This window comes from Monomorium pharaonis, chromosome 1 (assembly GCF_013373865.1).
Source record: "Monomorium pharaonis isolate MP-MQ-018 chromosome 1, ASM1337386v2, whole genome shotgun sequence".
Lineage (NCBI taxonomy): Eukaryota > Metazoa > Arthropoda > Insecta > Hymenoptera > Formicidae > Monomorium > Monomorium pharaonis.
The window spans coordinates 37,860,451-37,882,232 of NC_050467.1; the positions used below are offsets into that span (position 1 = coordinate 37,860,451).

At 35.7% G+C, this 21,782-nt stretch overlaps 1 protein-coding gene and 1 non-coding gene across 2 annotated transcripts; one reads left to right on the forward strand and one right to left on the reverse strand.

Annotated features, from left to right (window-relative positions):
* Window positions 1-3,613: 3,613 nt before the first annotated feature.
* On the reverse strand, window positions 3,614-9,301 carry LOC105836277. Its single transcript, XM_012680211.3, has 7 exons — window positions 8,108-9,301; window positions 7,907-8,029; window positions 6,853-6,915; window positions 6,679-6,741; window positions 6,551-6,592; window positions 6,395-6,469; window positions 3,614-5,205 (listed from the first exon to the last, which is right to left on the reverse strand). Exons 1-7 carry the CDS (start codon window positions 8,378-8,380, stop codon window positions 5,131-5,133), a joined length of 714 nt encoding a protein of 237 aa, XP_012535665.3. The 5' UTR covers window positions 8,381-9,301; the 3' UTR covers window positions 3,614-5,130.
* A 337-nt stretch (window positions 9,302-9,638) lies between these two features.
* LOC114253778 lies at window positions 9,639-16,012 on the forward strand. Its single transcript, XR_004964582.1, has 5 exons — window positions 9,639-9,682; window positions 10,781-10,880; window positions 11,389-11,551; window positions 14,269-14,573; window positions 15,611-16,012. It is a non-coding gene; the product is annotated as an arginine kinase (transcript).
* Window positions 16,013-21,782: the final 5,770 nt, after the last annotated feature.

Below are 21,782 nucleotides of genomic sequence, written 5' to 3' on the forward strand. Positions count from 1 at the left end.
TAAGTAAAATATACATTTAACAATGGAGTAATAATCCAATTTTAGATTTCTATATATATTTTTGTGTGTATTAGATTTATTTATTGTAAAAACAACCATATATGTTAGATTGATTTACAATTAGACTACATAGTCAGACAAAGTCTTTATAGGCCAAGTGCGAAAACCACGTCCATAAACGCGAAATCATTGTCGGCCGCATGTCCGAAATTTCCGAAGTTCGAGCGTTACAGAGATATGTGTCAGAGCTATTGGGTTATTTCGCGGTAAAGCATGGCGACGCGAGACACTTGCCAAACGAGGCTATCGGCGTGGTAACGTAACCGACACTTGCATAAACAACCTGCCTGCTGCGGTACGATCGATTTCTCAAAGGCTTATCGACACGTAGAATAAATGGGATTTTCGTGTAATTCCGTCTACAACCCGAAGTTATTCCCAAATTGTATTACCACTTCTCGAATTGCGAAGTATCGGTACAATACGTCAGTCAGTCCGTGAAAGACTGTAAACCTCTTATAAAATATATAATCACCGGCAATTTTACGCATCTCTTGACCGAATTTGCGCTGCGGTGAGCCACTTTTGTACACGGTTGGAAAATTTGTGTTAAATTTAACGTGTATCGCATGTCCCAAATGGTCCACTCAAAGTTTCGTGTCAATTTAACACGAGATAAATACGTTAGAAGGTAAGACGAATATTATGTAAAAAAAATATAACACTTCGACGAAATTTGGAAGTAAATTGTGGAAGCACATTTCTTTGCTAAAATTAACATTTATAATGTGCTGGCATTTATTAATTTATCTTAGAATTTATATTTTTAAAATAACAATATTTTTCTCATAAATTATATTTTCTTAATATTAAAGAAATGTTTAACATAAAATATTCAAATAACGCACACATCACATTATATTAAATTGACACTCAGATAAAAATTCAATACAAGTTTTAATAAAGACCGCGATTTTGACATATTATAAATATAAAATATTTTCCAGTGTGTAGCATAAAATATATAAATTCGAACAAATCTTGAATGGATAAAAAAGAATAAAGTAATTACATTGGCATTGCTATGCTACGCTAAGAGCTCTTTATTCTTCTCTAATAAAGTTGTTTTCACATTAGAATTTGTTCTAATAGAATTATATCAAGAGATTGTTTCTGCCCTAAGGTGCCTTCTACACCCATCTTTATAATCGGCTTTACCGATCAACAAGTTCATTGGACAATGCCCGTTACTGAATACGTGTCAATCGATCTATGCCAGTCGGCACAAAATGCCGATCAGCACGTATATGGCTTTTGCTGGCTATAGCCGATGGGCGACAAAAGAAGCGAAGCCGAATCTTATATTAGAAGCACAAACATCGATCAATCCTTCATACTAATCGCGTTATCAATTTCAATTTTCGCATGCTAGAAAAATTTCTCCGAATTTATTCTCTAAAGCCTAAATTCACTGTATTTCAGATCTGTATTTTAGATTTAATATTCGTTATTTAATATCAGGTTTATTAAATCAGTTAAATGCCGTTGCCAACTAACTTTGACTTTACGTCACAATGCTATATCTCTATACTATGCTGAACTTAATTATACAGACATGCGGCTTTACAGCATGCAGGAAGTATGCGAATTATGCCTTCAGACGTCTACGCTGGCTAGCAATAGTCTGTACGCTGTAAGGTTTCTTCTACTTTAAAAATTCTCCGCACGGTTCAGTGACCACGTACTGTACGGGAGATATAGAAGCTACTCTATACCCGATTCTCCAACGTCAACACTAGGGTTGCCATTTCACGAGGTTTAAAAATCCGGAGATCGTAGCAATGGAGACCGAGTAGATGTAGGAGTAGAGAAATCGCGTTTCCACTGAATTTTCAAGTCGAACTTTCAAGTAAGAAAAAATTGTCAATATTTTCTCACCGCATATATCTTAGATGCCCGATATCGCAGACACTTAAGGTAAACAAACGGCAGTTTATCGTATCACGCGTATCAAGAACGGCAATTATTTCTTCGTGATGTTAACACGTGGTCTGCGGCTTAAAGGATATCTCGCGCGGAAGAAATTAGCTTTAAAGACCGGTTCTAAACTTCGCGAATATTAACCATTCATCAATGTTACATCGAGCAAACATGAAATATTCCCTCGCGTTAGTTCCCACAGGCATCAAATGCGGCTCCATATATCATAAGTTTAAAATATCGAACCATTCTACTGCTCTCCAATGTATCAAGATTTTTGATACCATCAAATGAGTTCGCTTTATTCTATGTAAGAATGGCTTCGCGTGTTAAAAAACAATTACCCCGATCAATTCGATTTCAATAAAATTTAAAGAAACGATAAGAAAAGAATGGAACACGCGGTGGCATCATCGATACGGGGATTAAAGTCCCCGCATAAGATCCCTTATTTGGATCTTCAATTGTTTCGAGCAGTTCCCTTTTATCTTTCGATACTTGATACATCGGTAGGGAGAAGGGAGGACGAGGAAATCCAAGTTTAACGATACGGAAACGATCTACCGCTTACAACCGAGGTCCTTTCCAAGCTTTCCTCTCCTCATACTCGCGAGTCGGTCAGAATGCAACACTTCCCGAACCGTAAGCGGCCGCTGCGGTTCGATAGCCTTGGGACCGATGGCCGAATAAACAGGCCGGGCGGGCGCGCGGCGCAAATCGATCCGTCTCATCCCCGTATCGATATCGGATGCCGCATTCGTTAGACTGCACCCCCCAAAGCTGAAAGTCCGGCCTGACGTAACGAGGCGTGCGAACGGCACACGGCGTGCCGTGCAGTGCCGTGCCGCTCGGTGCCGTGCCGAGCGGAACGGAACGAGCAGCCGAAAGCCAGAGCGCATGTCGATGCCTCGAGCGGCAGCAGCCAATGGACTGGCTAAAATATTAAACGGGAGCAAAGACCCTGTTCTCGTACGCCACGTAGCCGCGTTCAATTCCTGAGCCACAGTCTCACCGACCCCCGCCGCGGACGGGCGGGGGATCGTGGAAAGTGGAAACAGACGGTCGTGGCCAGACTCGCCGCGCCGCGACAGTCCGGACCTGCACTACTGGCGACATCCGTAAGCTCGGGCGAGAAAAGAAGAGGGACGATGCGCCGCCACCTCGGATCGGTCGGCACTGGTCGGGGGTGAGTTAACTTCAATCCGGAATGGAATTTAATCGAAATTTATTTACGAAATATGGGTCACGTAGCGGATATTATTTTAGAAAATAATTTTATCATAACTCAGTTTAGAGAGATAAAAGTGGTTCGTACGATTTCTTTTGTCTTTTATTATCTCTCTATTTTATTATCTTTACTTCTCTCTCTCTCTCTCACTTTCTCTCTCAAAATTTTTAAATTTATGTAATATAGCATATATTTGCACGAAACTTTCTATTTATGTCAGATTATTTATATTTTAATGAAATAATTTCGTTCGCTTTAATTAAATAGTCTCAAAGTGAAAGTAAACTCAGACAACACGTTTAAAATCAAGATAAAAGACATTTTAAAAATGGTTTTTACACATACGATATAATACAATTATTCATATTTGTATTCAATCAAACATTTCTTGTTCCCAATTTTTTGTTTTTCCGCAACGTAAGTTTATTGTGGCTAAAGTTATTAGTAATTACATTAATGATTCATTTTGCACAGGCACAGTGTTATGCAACGAACACGTGTAACGCAAACACACGTGATCGTCTTAAGATAATAGACGTTAAAGTTCGGTAGATTACAATCATGCTAAATTGTCTTTTCTTATTTCCGAGTTGGATAATAGTGTTAAACTTCAACTGTTATTGTCTCGAGACAATGGTGTTGCGTTCACAATAGCTCGTATTGTTACATAGCGTATATTGCCTATATATTCAAGTGACTTCTCAATCTTAATGATTATTTGATTAATTTTACGGCAGGTGAGTCATTTTAAAAATAATATTTAATTATAATAGACATTTCTCATTTTATGAGAAAATAAAATCTGATTTCTCTATTATTAACTGTAAAATTCCATCGGAAAAATTCGTTCGATTGATATAATTTTCAGCAGTTCTAAAAATATAATATTTCTCGACATAAAGTGGTTTAAATTAATCAACATCTGATTAACAACTTCTCAATATACTGACACAGATTGTAACGTATTGTCAATTTGACTTTACCGTTTGTGTGCCTAAAATAATCAAATAAATTTATATGTATAGTTAAACGTGTAACAAAGCATACTAAAAAAAAAAAGCGGTACTTTCTAAATTCGATGTCAATAATCTTTGTGAGTACGCTCTGAAATAACATACTAGAATTTTTTTTGGTTAAATATAGAAGCATGTGAAGGTAACGTAAGCGACGTTATGGCGTTTACTTTTTACAAAACGCAACAGCACTCGTCGCTCACATGTGGTCGACCGCAAAAAGGATCGCCACATTTTTTTTTTCGGTGAGTTTTCAGCACGTACTAGAGTTTCGGCATCTCGCGTCGCCGCCTATTCCAGCGTAAAAATTTTGTCAGAAAACCTGTGCATTTATACGTGATACACAGTCCATTTAATAGGTCATGATTTATACTGCTTTAGCATTTTTTTGATCGTACGAAAATTACTTGTGTTTGTACAAGGATGCGGAAACGATACTTCGATGGTAGCACCATTGTTTGCAACTGTTTTTTCGTTACGTGGGAAAATGTTTTCGAAGCGCTTTGTCGTGCGCGGTTATAATTCACTAAGTTTTACATTAATTCATTAATATGCAAACCGTTGTAATTATAACTTGTACTCTACATCCGTAAATATAGTGAGCGTACCTGAAAATTCTAATTCTAAGATGTTTTATCAAATCACAGAGAATCACATAAATGGTTAAAATTAAATACTTGTGATTAACGAAGACAAATCTATATTATTGATTGGCTGTATGCCACAAGATTTATTTTATTTTTATATATATTATTTTATTTATATAAAATGTGACACCAGACGACAATCATTACGTTTATATCAATTGTATCGCTAATGAAAACATCAATTATATCACTGATCAAATACAATTTTGTTAGATTTTATGTTGTATACGTTGTCTCTTTTTTCCCCATACATTATTACTTGCTATTTAGATATTTCCACGTTGATGGGGCGATGATATACTTTTGGTGATCTACTACGACGCCACTCAGATTGTTCCTACAGAAGACATTACTATTGATACAGAATTATATACAATGTTTGCGTAATAGATCATATATATTATTAACATAATAATCGAACTACAATAACAAATTTTCATGTAATGTATGATATTCAATTAATACAAAATGTACTGTTGTTATATGTCAATAATTTTAATAATAATAATAATTTTATTTAAAAAAATTAATTAATTCACATGCTTTAATGACGCACGTGGAGAGATCACATATCGATTACAAGAAACAAAGTCGAATTAGATAACTTTTAATCAATTCCGAAAGTTTTAACGATCATTGCCATCGAATAGAAATATCTTATGATAATAAAAGCTCAATTCTCTAATGATATTTACAGCTCATAATTTTTGTGTGATATGTCTCGTTAATGATACTCTTAATTAATTTAGAGGTTTGAGTCCAATGTGAAACTTGATTATTGATATGCAAGAAATGAAAGAATGATATGCTCAATTAAAAAATACAAGGATTACACCGAAATATCCGCATTTAGAAAGGGTTAACAAGAATATGAGTAAAAATATCCCGTCGTGCAATATAGACTCGAATAGCCACAGAAAGGTCTGAGATAGGGTCGAATCTAATTTTATGTTTGCCAATCGAGCGCGACTTGCCTGCCGGATATACCGAGACTGATCTAATGCCCGACGCAACGACCGAAAGTCGTAGAGGCTATGATACGTTTATACGACCTTTGGTAATTCAGAGTTTATAGGTCGTCCCGGTATGTAAGCGAAAGAGATACTCCTTTCTGTCATAACAATATCCCGCGCGTATACGCGGAAAATCGCATAAATGCGTTTTTATTAAATCTCTCGTTCTTCGACGGCGGGCGAAATTTTAATTAAAAGCGACGGGCTCGCGCGATCGGCACATCGGTTTATCTGTAACCCTTTGTACGAGTTCCCCGCGAGTTTCATCACATTCACCCCCGCGACCTGTGGGGTTATTAAATTATTTTAGGTCGATGATCGCGCGCGTAAATTCTGAACAGAGATGCGAGTGGGCTATGGGTCGATTATTTTTATCAATGGTTCTGAATTAAAGCGTGACAAAGGATACGCGCGTGGATAGCGCTCAAGTCCGGAACGGGCTTTTTTTTTATTTACTCTAGTAACGACCCGGCAACACACAATGTGTCCCATTTATCGCGGTAAATAATTTACCTCGGGCTTCAATAGTTTCTCGATGCACGACATTTTGCTGTTCATTATTTCCAGCTCCAGTTGCTCTTTGCATAACTGTTACAGTGAAATCCGGAAATTAAAATATTTAATTAGTGAGAGTAGCGAGTAAAACCAAACAGATTATCTGTTATCTACCATTTTCTTCGTTTTCTCTTGGAACACGTTCATCCGCTGTAGCTAGAGATCGAAATTATTAGATAGCACGATGTTAAAACGTGTTTCTAACCACTTTTTTTATATCTACATACTTGACACAAACTTACGTGCTTGTGAATACATTTGTACGGTGGTATAATGCTAACAATGCTCTCCATTCGCGGCAACTTCTACAAATAATTGGCAGTCATCGTTAGCGCTTTCAAAGTGTAGCTCAGTATCTCACTCTAGTCTCGGTCAAACTTCAATTCAGCTGTGATTGCCGAAAGTGCTCGACTTACCTTTTCCGCTTTCTCGAACAATTCACGAAAAAGTGTATCATTCAACGTCACCGTATTTAGACTCTAGCATCGGAATAAACAAATGAGTATTCGTAGTCGATTAACACATTAAATTAAACTTTTATTTTATTACGTAAATTTTTACACTTTTTTTCTACGAATAGTTACGAAATTATCACGTATCTTTCTAATCTGTTATATTATTTCTAATCTGTTTTATCGAGAAATCAGCCTCGTGGATGCGAGGTAAAAATAGTTTACTGAAAATCAATAAAAACTTTCATGTTTGCAAATTTATTTCAAGTTCAGAAATGGTAGCTCCTGAATGTCGTTAACCACAATAAAAATTAAAGCAAATATTACGTAGAATACAGTTGAAATTGAAGGCGTATACTTTTTCATGTGTAAGTATAAGAATTATATTTGTTACAACGTGGCACGTGCGCGAACACATCAGTATTCAAGCGATTGCCTCGCAAAGTTGTTTACATTTTCTTTAAGTCGGCAAGAGAGTTCGGCGCTGGCAAGGTTTTCGGAAGATACGTGACTCGTTTTCTTTCGTACGATATATATAACGCGGTGAGTATTATCTATTCAAAGCCTGACCGCGATACGACTGGGAATATATCGATAATTCCGCGACTTCGATCGTTTATTGTTCTTTGATTAATTACACGTTGAAATAATATTATTACGTTGGATTTAAAGCAAACAATTAATTATAGAATCGTGTACTCTCGTATTGTCATGGCGTTTTAATTATTGTATCGAGTCATACGGTATCATATGCAAATTAATTGCCAGAATAATAAGCCCACTTGAATTTTCTCCGCCAAACGAATAATTGTGCATAGTAGCTTTCATGGTTGCTATTATGAACAAAGTTAATTAACAGATAAGTTTTTTAGATGTGGTTAATGTAATGTAAACTCCCCCATTAATTATCTGATAAATTCAGTATCTAATGATAATAAAATAATTACTACATGCACCGAAGAATTCAAACTACTTTAATATCCGTTCTATAATTAAAATTGCTCTATACTAAACTCACCGCTATCGAACAGACGGCCATAATCACTACGAAGATGAAGGTGACAAAAGTCACCGCTCCGCAGTAAGCGCCTAAGTTGAAGAACCGTCTGAGATTATAATCGGCGATGAGAAACTGGTATATCTGAAACGTAGTATCGGTTCGTGAAAAATTTAAGTCCTCGACGAAATCGGGGTAACCTAATCGATCCTCATTTCTGACCAGCGAATTCAAACCGTATCCGGACGTTCGATAGTACTTGTACAGTCTAATGTCGTTCATGATGGGAAGAGTGATAACTACTGAATAATTTGACTGGATCACACGATACCGCGTCGATGCTCGAGAGGGTGGAAGAGAAGAACGGGGGAACGGCGAATCTGCTGTTCGAACGAATGTTTGACAGGAGACGACGGAACACACATCGTGATCGATTGACAAACAAATGATAGTAAATAAATGAATTGCTGTGACGTTGGTCAAACAATCGTTCATATTCTTTCGTAAGGATAACTGACGTTATCTTTACCAATAATCACCTCCGGATGCCATTATCGATCAATAGCCACAGACGAATGACAATTTAAGAAATTCAAAATTAATTTTAAATGTGTATAAATTAAAATATTAAATACGTGAACTGAATTGAGTTTCTTTAATACAACGCTGAGCAACAAACAATATTTTTTTTAAATAAGAAATTAAAGCTTTGTTTAATAAATTAAAACTAAATGACAATATTTCTTTCTAAAAAAATTAAAGAATTATAGAAAATATAAGTAAAAAATTTTCGACTTTCTATATATTTTGTAAGTCATTCGGAATGTATCGAGCATCGATTAACACGTTGACGCACCTCAGTATGATTAATTTTCATTCACCTCTAGGTAATATTCCTCCACTTTCTTGCATTTCTCCCCATCTATTTACGTGAGCGCTACTCCTAGCGTTTTGAAGTTCGAGCATAGTTGGTGTTAGTCGCGTTCGTTACGTGTCATTAGGATCCTCGTTGAAAGGTTTGTTTAGTTTTGCGTGCACCGATATTCTTTCTGCCGAAGTTTCCTGACATAATTTATAATGTCACCTGCGGCATTTGCCAGTATATATATCTATATATATATATATAAAACACGCAATGCATTATTGAGTTATCATACATATAATTAAATTTTCTTAAAATGCGGTTTTAAATAGGGAAACATGTTAGAATCAAATAATGATAAATTATTACGTTTTTAGCTACAATAAAATTCAAGATAAAGATGTCTCGATATTTTCGTATATATTATTTCGTATGATTTGATTATATCTATAGCACGGATAAAATAAACGTAAATAACGAAATTACTTCAATTCAGGCTAACAAAAGTATTGGAAAGAGAGAATAAAGTTTAAATAAGGTTCCTCTGAATCGAACGGTAAATAATACATTAAGTTTCCCATAATTTATTATTAACTGCACTAAATATGTCAAGAATCATTGCTATTATTACAGCAAGCAAAAAATTACGGCTCTCTATAAATTTAAATATTTTGTTTATTAAAAAAAGTATTCCATATTATTCATATATTTAACAGAAATAAATATTCCAAAAATTGATACAATAATCTATCTTATTTTATGTCATTTCATTGCACATTTCATTTTTTATCTTGTTCAGAATAAATCCTGAATTTCTGCTCGTATAAGACACCGCTATTTCCAGTCAAAATTTCGCGTTTTCTTCCTATAGAATTTTCCTGTCTGCGACGGATGTCAAGAAGCAGAAAAGAGGAATATGAAGAAGAGAATGGAAAGTACGTGAAAAAATATGTAATTAAAATCCAACGTTGTGAGATGCATCTCAAGCATGGACGAAGAAATCAGGACGCGGAGACGAGAAAATTATCCAAGATAGATGACGGCGGATAGGATAGAGAAAGACAAGTGTACATGAAAAAAAAAAAGGATTACGTTCACGTGGAGAAAAAAAGAGCGAACGAGTGAGGTTCGAAAAAACGGTGCGACAAGTGCGCTTGCTGAAAAAAGACAAGTTCCGTCAGAATGAACGATGACAAACTGAAAGAGAACTGAAGGGTATTTACATGAAGTTTATACAGGCAGAAGGTAATATAGAATAAAATATATTCAATTTACATTTGACTGCACTTGATATTGTACTGTGTAACATTAAATTATTGCTAAGTATTAAACAGACGTAATTCTGTTTAAATTGAATTTACAGAAAAAATTAAAGAAATTTTAATTGGATATAAAAATTTTTTTGTATAAAAGGTAACGATGAATACGCGATACTTCGAACATTCTGTACATGAAACACATGTATTTCACTGCATTTATAAATCTTACATTTTATAATTTAATAGTGCACACAAAAGTATCATTCTAAAACAAGTCACTCGTAAAGCATTAATGCTTTTTTATTGATCGGAGCATGATAGCAATTAATAAATAATAATTAAAATTTCATGTCGTTAGAATATAACCTGCAGGAGACAATACTAGTATGTATTTTCTTTCAACATTAACGATTCTAAAAAGCAATTATAAAATAAATTTTTTAAATAAAGAGTTAAGCAAACAAAAAAAATAATTTTATAAACTGTCTTTTAAAAATGTAGTAAAAAATGTGAATAAAAATTTTAGCATTACATATTAATTTCATTTATTTAATTTGGTTTTCAAACAAAGATGTGATCCCTTGACAAAATGTAACTTTGCTTGACGAGCTAAAGATACGGGTGGTTACTTGGGGCTTAACCCTGATAAATGTGATTTGATGCCCCGGTAAATCCTGATTCTATCGTGAGTGTATACGCGCCTGATCCCGAGGCCTATGACGTCCTCATCGGATTGTTCGATCCCTTGATCGAGGAGTATTATGCTGGTTTTAGGACTGACGATGTATATTGCGACCTAGATTGGGGCAAACCAGAAAAACTGAGTAATCTTCATCTCAGGGGGAATCGCGTAGCCTTGATGCGAAATCACTACGTAAGATCAGAAGAACAAGGATTATCCATTCAATATTTTGCTAGGAGCAAGATTCACTATTGCGAGCTAAGATGAAGAAAGACAGCAGTGAATTTATAAAAAATTCAAACAGATTCTTAGAGTTTTAGCTGTTCCTTAAATTGTTGCGCGAGTTTATAATCTATTTATTATCTTTTGCAATTTTGTAATTTCTAACAAAGACGAACGTTCAACAGGAATGTGAGAAATCTTATTGTTCCATGAAAACCTATAAATAAAACACTCGCTCGATTCTGCTCTGTCTATTGAACTGATATAAAGCCGAACAAAGCCAGAGGGCGGTCGTGCTTAGGGCTTCTGAAGCACTAAATCTACCATTGGTAGAAAACGCGCGCGCGATTTATCCCAAGAAAATGATTTCTGCAATTAATTTTGTATCGCCCAGTGGCGAAAGGGAATTAAAGCTGCCGTAAGAGTGAGTCTGCAAGATAGCTTTTATAACACAATTATCCCGTATCTTTAAGTACAGGAAGCTTTAACCTCGTTAAAGGACCAACTCAAAGGGACCCATTACACGCTCGGAGCATTATACAAACAGATCAGGCAACAATTACTGAATGATTATTTCCTGTTGAAGGAAGGCGACAGATTTCTGAAAGCAGCGAACGCTATTGAATTATTCTGGCCAACGGGTAAGTTTCCTAACATGATAATATTAATAGCGTCATATGTAATATTTTACTATTCGCGTTTGAAATTAGTTAGGACGTGTATATAACTCAGCTCTAGATCAGATTCAACAAATAAACTAACGTACGCCTTGAGTCTTATTTATGGCAGAAATCGACTGGTATCGTGAACGCATTCCATTTACATTAACTATGCGCTAAGAGCCAACTTCGACGACTAATATTATACCGGGGTCAAACTTCGATCCGGTCGTGTAGTTGCTTTCGTTAAAACATTCAATTACAATATCTTAAGTTCCTTCAGCCTACTCGAAAACATTAATCCCTCAGTAAGCCATACACCCCTCAAATCGAGGATTTATGTTGAAACGAAGATTAAACCAAAACTTTGCCAAGATTAAAGCAAGTTCTGCACGGGAATAAGCAAAACGATTACGCGCGTGCGCGAGTCGTTCTGACCCGCAAACCGCAGCATGCATTTTTAAGCAGCTTCGTAATAAAGATTTTTATGCCGCATCTTATTATACCTTACTTTAAATAATCATTTAAGTTACAAATCCCCCCACGATGTCCGTGTAAACAAGGTGTTCTACAGCGTAATGTTTTATATGTATATATATGTATATATACACACACATACATATATATATATATATATATATATATATATATTACGTGGTGCAAGAGCGGCGAGCAGTTGATTAAATAAATTTGCATTAATGATTTTCGTCACGAGGGGTCCCGAAGATCCCTTCGCCTTTAGGATTAGGGAGTTAAAAGGGTTAGAAGGTATTACGGAGCTTAGTGTTACGGAGCTTAGAAGGGTGTGGCGTGCAGTGCTTGAGAGTTTTCGGAGAGAACCGAATGTTTCGTTGAATTCCCTTTTTCCCCCTTTTTTATAAACCACTCCAAATTACACGCGCTTCCGAGATGCACACGATGTATTAATTCTAAAACATTTAATTCGTTATTATGAAAAGCGAGACGAGCAAAAGAGTTTTCAATTTTTTCCCAATCGGCTCTTCGTTTTTTTCAGTAGTAATTTAGCAAACAGATTTTTTTTTTTAATTAATCCAATAAAATAATCCAAGTTACATTTAAACGGATTTAAATAAAAGATAAAATAAATTATCACGTCAATTAAAAAAAAAAGTTTTATTTTTTATTGCCTATCAAACAATTAAAAGATGTCGGTGCTTCTTTTCCGCGTTTACACAGGGCGTATCTGCGCTACTATGCTTAATTAACAGTATCACAACTCTATTGGGGTTTTGCCGCCATTCCTCTCATTTGACATTACCGCTAATATTAATTAAATGTGCAATGTATAAAAATATGATTCGCCATAGGAAAAATTTAATTGCGTGCTTTGTCTCATCTATCTATTGCATATCTCCTTGCATTTCTTTTTCCATTTGTTGCATCCCCTCGACGGAGATTACCGCGCTATCTGCTTGTTACTCACAGTAATCAGAATCGTAGCCGGATCCATTTTTCCTTTTAATAAAGAGATTCACTCGACGGATTGAATCAATACGGACTAGCCTTTGAATGCTTTAACAGATTAAAGTGCATTGCGCTCTCGGCTTATGCTCATTCAAATATTAGACTTTTCATATCACGCGCTTTATGAGATATTATCGTTAAATTTAAAAAACGTTTATTTCGTTTTTATTTCTGAACCTTGAACTTTATTTAGTTTCAATACTTGCCAATTTTATATTTAAAATGTTTGCAGAAATATATAAAAAAATTTAGCTATATAGATACAGATCTGAAAATAACTTTGTCGGATCATTAAAATGCAGAACACACAAGCCATGCTAACAATTTTGACATTCTAGCAACTTAGTCCAGTGTCCTATATAATTATTTGGGTCTAACAAAATTATTTCCAGATCTATTTATTTAACTAAATTTTTAACAAAACCATCCTTTCATGTATCCATAGTTTATTAATATAAAACTGCAAATAAAAATTATAAAATCTAAATGAAACCTTCCTGCTAAATTTAAACGAGAATAAGTTTATCTTTAATGCCCTGCGCATAATGGAGAAATATTAGATATTATAAATAGAAATTTAGAATTTTAGAATCAGATTCCTAAATAAAAATTGCAAACAAATAATAAGTTTTGTTGTATCTTGTACGATACATTTACGTCTTATTTTTATTCGTATTCTTTATGCACGTCACATTTAATGTTCATTGAGAAAACTGATTAACATTCTAATTCTTATTCTTTAATACCTACTACTGCCCATCTGCGCAGAACGCAATGAAAACCTTAGACACGCTTGTTTTTTCAAGATAAAATTCATGTTTTAAGCATTTTACGTGATTACAAACGCATACAAAAAAAAAAAAAATACAAATTAAAATGTAAGTGGGCGAGGGAACTAACTTCCTGAACACGCGCGTTTACAACGTAATGTCGACCCAAAATATGACGATCGCGATTAAAGGTTAAACAGAATTGTCTCCTTGCGACCTATTCATTATTTTTTTCGTATTACGAAGAGCTCAATGTAATATTTATAAGTACGCATATACACATATGCACATACACATAATCATAATGAAAACTATTTACAAAAATACTTGAGACAACAAAATGTCATAGAAGACCCTTCGTGATTAAAGAAAAGCGTTGAAAGTTCATATAAGGGACATATAAAACTATCGCGACTGTATCACGCGGTTCTCTCCTCCAGGTATGAAGGTATTTTTTTAACAAGGAGAAAACTTTTCTTGTCGAGTGCAAAACGAAAAAGAATCACTCGCGTCTGATATCGACGGTACGAGACGGTAACCTCGTGGCGATGTACGAGAGACTCGTTAAAGTGGTCCAAGAAATCGAGAAGAAATTGGAATTCCTGCGGCACCGGAGACTCGGCTTCCTTACATTCTGCTCTCTATACGAATGTTGGCGCAGCCATCCGAAGCTCAGTGCACGTTCACCTGCCAAAATTGAGCGCGGATTATCAAGGATCCGAAGAGGATCGGCCATGCACGGTCTTCAGGTGAGAACGACGATATTATATGAATAGAGTTCAATCACTTTTTTTATTAAATGAACGAATATTATAGCTATTCGATGGGTACAGAGAAGCAGTTGCTCGCCGCTTGCTGCGTTTCATAAACTTTAATTTCAAAATTACATCGTATTTTAAGTATAAATATTTTTCTAGCGATGAATGTTTATAAAATATATTTCACTTAAAGAATTCACTAAAGAATAGTTTACATTTCTCGAAAATATTTCGAAAATGTATATAAATATGTATATCACATTTCCTGCTAATTGATTTTGCATTATTGAGAAAAAAGTAGCCAAAAAAATCATTTTGTCGGAAAAAGAGATAGAATTTAAGAGTAAAGTTTCCTCAAAATTTCCCTGAGTATCAATAAAATCCCATGTAAATCCGTAATTTCCAAGGATAAAAATTAAATTCTCTGAAAAATTCCAAGTTTTTCTGGTTTTTTCTCAGTAGTAAAATTATTATTATTGTAAAAAAATCTTCGAAAGGAAGAAAAATAAATTATTTTGTAGGAACGCGATAATAAGCTTGTCTAATATTTAATCACTTGACAAAAGAACAAGCTAATAACAGTATAATAGCGGTATATCATTAATACATCCCGGTCATATCATCTCGATATCATTTTCGTCTACAAGCTCATTAAAAATTTCCTCTTGTAGCTTGTATTTGGAAAATAGTTATATAATATTAAAATTAGAGATTGCTATATTTAAGTGTTCAGAAAGTGGATCAAAAATGTTATTCGATAACATTAAAAATAGCAAATAAGAAAAAACGCAATTAATTGCACCCAATTGCTGATAATTACTTAAACTATTACTATTATTCTTCATGCTTAAATTATTTTATTTTAAATAATTGGCTTTAATTTCCAAATATTTATTTCTTAACATTTCTTAATAATATGTTTGACTAAGCGAAATTATGAGAATAATAATATAAATTGCAACAAAATTATTAAGAAATGCAGTTAAAACAACAGGTTAATATGAAATTTATTATTAATTGAAATTCAGTACTCATCGTTTCGCGACGTCCCTCGGCGTCCACCGATGCATCTTCCTCTGTAACAGTACCCGGGAGTGGTCCACGAGCCTTTCTACGTTGTTTCTCGTTGATTGCACTTTATATAATTCACTCGCGACGCGAAATCCGCAAAATTGCAATTTCAACCGATTTTATAATTCACTTATTCGCAGACGTAATAATTAACGAGCACTTATCATAAAGTAAAATGTGCGAGTCTGATTAAAGAGTTCTATAAGTCTCCAATAAACTTTACTTCTTAGATCCCTTCATACACGATGCACTCACGACACGAAATCTGCAATTAAATTAAAAAATTTATTTATATATGGAATATTTATAATGCAATATTATATAATAATTATAATTTTAAATAATAATTTATTGTAGGATGTTTATAAATTAAGTTTAAAGTACATTTATAAACTAAGAAATATAAGAAATCTAATTTTAATAATTGATATAAATTCAATTTATATTCATTGTTTCGCAATAGTCTTTCAAAGATTGTCTGTCTACTTCCAGGTAAAACTTAATTTTGTAAATCTTTTGCGAAATTGCAAATATACGAATCAACGATCAAAAAAGCTCATGTTAAAAACTAAAGCATCAAGAAGAGAATAAGTCAATACTCGATAATAAGGAATATTAGTTCAGCTGCAATAAAGTAGAGAAACTATTTTTTTTACAATACAATGTTGAAATATTCTTAAAGTGTTCTTTTGCTAGGTTTCAAATTTTTGCAAAATTTTTTAGATATTATGCATCTGTATAGTTAACACGTGGCTTATGACGTAGCTTCTATTTTCCTACTCGCGTTGTAGCAAAAATTGTATCGATCGGATTAAAAGGTCCATCCCACAATATCAACTGAATGTTATAGTAATGTATCAAAATGTAATAAAAGAACAACGTCGATGCCTGCATTGTAATTAAATCGCAATATAATCTACGATCTGTGTAACACGCGACACGTTGTTGTAACGAGATACGATAAAGAGACAGAATTCAGTTTATGGAGAGTCGCGTTACCGGTATTTCAGCGCGTTACAGGTACTACACCTATATGTAAATATTGTGCGTGTATTTTACTAGCTATTATGTATTTGCTGTGCTCACACGCCCTGTGGAGGTGTCTAAAACGCACGCGAGACCTCCACGTGACTTTGAGCGAACGTGCGTGCTTGCGACGCATCGCCGAGACATTACGCGGCTAACAATGGATCGTCTACTTTTTAACTGGCCGCGTGCAACCCCTGCAACTTGGCAAAAGAAATGAATAACCGTGTACGAACAACTAGTTCACTAGATTTTACATCAAATCATTTATACAATCGCAATCGAAAAATGTTGAAAACGACCGCATTATCTTAGGAACTCGTCATTACACGTAAGTTAAGCGAGCATGTTTTAACGTAGCTATTACTTAATTCTTTAAAATGGAGATAAATTTTTTATTACTCGTTAAAATGTATAAAATGTGTTAGAGTTATTTATGCAAAAGAATGAACAGAATAATGAATAAAATATTGTGATTCAATACATTAATTCTTTACATTTCATATATTACGTATGGTACAACGGATTGTTAAAATATTATTTAAAAAGTTATAAAATAATTTGTTGAATTCATGTATCATTTACATACTCGCAATTAAAAAATATTGAAAACATTTGCTTTATTTTAGAAACTCATCATTACGTGTGAGTTAAGTGAACATATTTCATCGTAGCTATTACTTAATTTTTTTTAATGTGAAAAGAGAAATTATTTGTTAAAATGTATAAAATGTATTAGAGTTATTTATACAAAAGAATTAATAAAATAATGAATAAAATATTGTGACTCAATACATTATTTTTTTACATTTCATTACGTATGATACATCGGATTGTTAAAATATTTAAAAAGTTATAAAATAATTTGTTGAATATATCGTTGAATACAAGAAATATTAATTTATTACGAAACAATTTAAACGTATTGATAAATTATTTTAATTAATTCTCTAACACGCATAGTTCTTTAGGATCATAATACTCTCTTTGTAAATTCATCAAAATTATATCTATCAACACTTTTATAAGAATCATTCGTGAAAAACCTTAAAGAAATATTATAGTTAATGTAACATCGTAGGAAAGAAAATTACGAATGTTCGAATGTTGAGCAAACGTTGAAATAACGCCAATGTTACTATTTATATGGTAAACGATCGTTTTGTAAAGTGTGAAACGTCGGGAGCCATCGAAAAAACTGAGCAATCAATCGATTTTTTTCGCACATTTGTCTTCCTTAAAATAAAATAGTTAACACGGACACGTGTTCTTTTATTTTTATTTTTTTTTAATGGTACGCTTCTTTCATGTTTTATTACTAGAGTTCACGCGTGTTTCCGCCTCAGAATTAAAACGGTTCACACTGTGCTCTTTTTGTTTTTAATTTCCACATGCATTTATCACGTGCAGAGCTTTTTCACACTTACCTATGAAACACCTCGCGATACCGCTCGTCGTTTCGCTGACATCGAATTTAATCGCTCTCCTCGATGGACTTGAGATCCGAATATTTCAAAAAGCGAAGTTGGCACACTTCTCTCATACTTGCGTATTCTCTTCTTTTCTCCTCGCTCTCTTTCATCTCTTTTTGCTCGTCCGCGTCACATTCGCTTGTACCACTCCGATCATCGCTATCAGTAGTAATAGTCTTCTTCCTTTCATTCCGACTGACGTTGAAATTCCTTTCCGCTGTTCGAGCTCCTTTACCTCCCGTCGCGCTGGCTCCCCGAGATATTTTCCCTCTTCCACTCCGGAGGTATTTTCGGGTAGAAATCAGGAATAATGCCTCACGTTGTAGCCTGTTTTTACCGGGCATCTTTTCCATCTTCGCGGAGACTCGTAGGTAACTCGTAAAATAATGTGGAAGGCGTAGCTCCCGGCTTCCGTGTGGTAGGTTAGGTTAGGTTAGGTTAGGAAGCCTCAGTAAAAATTCATCAACTCAAACAACGTTTGCGTCAAATGGATAAATTCCGCGGAACAGGAAAGCCTCACTCTCTCCCTCTTTCTTTCTCTCAACATTAATCGAAGTGCTGTTGCTCCGTGGATCAAATATGGTTTTGAATATCTCACCGAAGCCGAACAACATTTTTCGAAAGCGCAGAGAAATGTCGCGGTGATCGCGCCGATTTATATGCGAAACGCGAAACGAATTTTTTTTTTCGAGCTTGTAGATTCCTTGAACAATCGAGCAGAGAAAAAAATTCGAAATATTAGCAAATGAACTCGTGCCGTTAAAAAAAATTTGATCGTCAAATATCGTGAAAAGTACCTTTCCGTGATATGCATCTCTCATTTCTATCGATCGTATTTTTTCACTAAAAACAAAGTGTTATTTTGCGCATTTATTTAAACAGAGATCTAGATAAATTTTCAATGAAATAATTTACATTCCTCAGGTAAATTTTCGAAGTTTTCTCAACTCACGGCAAGAGAGGAGTAGTGAGGTCTAAATTCGAAATCTCAATCAAATCGGAGCGACGAAGGTTTCAGGAGACGAGGAATGCAAGCACACGAGTCCAGGCGGTTTTTGTTAACGGCAATGCCGGCGGGCGCGCGACCGTTTTCTGTGAATTGTTTACACCGTGCTAGGCCGCGAGGCGTGCGGTGGTGGGGGGAGGGAGGGAGAAGGGGGGGCGCGTCGCGGCGTCCAGTAGTAGTTATTCGAGCTGCGACCCGAGCGGGTGTGCGGGGCGATCCGTCCCGCTATTAACTTCGTCCCGCGACAAATGCGACGATCCCGCGCGATTCGCTCTCTCTCTCTCTCTCTCTCCCCTACGATATACCGACAATATGTCTTGACCGTTGAACACTCGGCATTCCACCTCGCGTTCGAAATCAACGATCGCCACGATGTAGAGTAGTCGTTCCTTCGACGAGACACTCGCGTACATTTTCGCAGGGGCATATTTGCGTCCTTTCTCGCGTCCCCCCTCGCTCTCGACACGTTAGACCGTTAGAGTTCAACTGGTAACCTAAGTGATCTTCGTTTCCGGTTTGAGAATACGACGCGAGTCATCGGAGTCGATCGAGGAGGTTTTATTAACGCGAATGAGACACGTCCGATCGTTTGTCTGTAATGTATTATGTGTATGTATAAATTAATATGTTATGTGATACTAAATCGTGTATTTTCGAGTCGAAAGCGGTTTATCTACGCTCGTGTTTCGACCACTAACTTGATTCGCGTCGTGTTTCAGTGTAGCCAACGTTGGCGCTGTTGGCAATCCTTCCGAAATTATAGTGGTCTGTTTTCCGGAGAAAAAGCACCTCGATCTACAACCGTTGTAAGATTGTTCAATATTAACGTTTTTTTTGTTTCTAAATGTGTAAACTAATTGGGGCGGTCGGTTGACGAGGCGTCGGAGACGGGAAGAGACGTGGACACGCCGAGTCGAGCGTCGCGATGCGTTTGCTTAGTCGTAGTCGGCTTAACGGTTTTGATACTCGTATGAAGTTCACCGATTCGACGTTCGCCAACGTCGTACGAGAAACGAGACGAAATATTTTCGCGCGAGCGACCGGCGGAACGATCCTACCTTCGAACTTGGCGAGAATCTACCTTTGTGTAACCTACGTTTTTATTTACTTGCGTAGCAACATACGAGAGAGACCGAGAGAGAGAGAGAGAGAGAGAGAGAGAGAGAGAGTGAGTGAGTGAGTGAGTGGGAGAGAGAGAGAGACTCTGAAACGCGGTTTCTTACTAAAATAGCGGGAAATGGGGAACGCGTAGAATCGTGCGGGAGCAACAAGTGCAGCGCCGCCGCGCCGCGTGAAGTGAACCGCGAATATTTCCGAACCTCGCCGGCGCCGCTCGCGTCGTCCTCCGTCGTTCTAATCTACGAACCGCAGCATACGGACTCACGGATTCATCGTATCGTCTTGCTGTTTCTTCGTTCTCTATTACAGGGATTAGTGCACGAACGCAGTTAACCCTACTTTCACGAGTGAGTTTTGTGAGTGAGAAAGAGCCGGGACGAGGAAAGACGGAGGAGGAACAGGAGCAGGAGCAGGAGGAGGAGGAGAAGGAAGACGAAGAGGAGCAGGAGACGGAAGCCCCGGGTGGCGTCAGATGACGGCGAAATGAAGGTAAGTTATTCGATGATTACTTACGATTTCTCTTATCCGACGAATTAATCGCGTATCTACGCGATTGCGACCATTCTGCAGTTTCAACGTAAATTGCGTGTAAAATATTTTTGATACATCTCGTGGAAGAGGTTACTTGTATTTGTGTGTTACGTTAGATATTTCCAATCGTACTCGGTTTACGTGAAAATCAGATTTTTTATCTGCATGAGAAAAATAAGAGTGTTCGGAAAAAAGAATATGTGTCTTATAAAAATACTGCATCAAGCGCAATACAAAATTTTCGTGCATTTGCACGGTGCCATAGTTTGCTAGGTTAGAAGGGGGGATTATCTCAAACATATTGTGCACATGGGTGACCGTTGCGGGGGGAGGGGCAGAGAGGGGGGTACTGTACATGTTACTCAGTTACTGCATACACGCAATCGTTGATATTTTCGTTAATAAACGCAGTATTTTTATATGATATTTATATTTTTAGTATCAAAACATGATGTAGTCTGTGTGCCATCACGTACGTACAGCGTAGCGATCCGTGTCTCGAATAATTACGACGCCACACGTTTTCCCGAATTAAGCTCAATTTTTTTATGTGTGTCCCCGTTATGTGACGTAATTTTAATTAGCACTATCGAATTGCTCGTCGTAATGTGTAACATCCTTTTATATATAAAAAAAATTTTTACAGAGAGAATTTATTTTCAAAATTATGATAGTCATGGGACATGGATTTCGAGAAAAACTACTGTTATACATTTTTAAGAAAATTTGAATAAATTTAATAAATTGGTTAAATTGTTGTGTTTTCGTGTTTTCTTACAACCCATGATTTTGATGATAAATTCTGAGATCAAACTCTCCTTATGTTTCTCTCTCTATCGTTTTTTCTCGCGTTTTATTAATTATTTCTACATGCAAAATAAAGATTTAATTTCGATAATAATTAATTCGTGAAATATTATTGAAGTGTATCGAACGCGCCTGCAATGTAAATATAATATATTTCTTTCTTGCAGA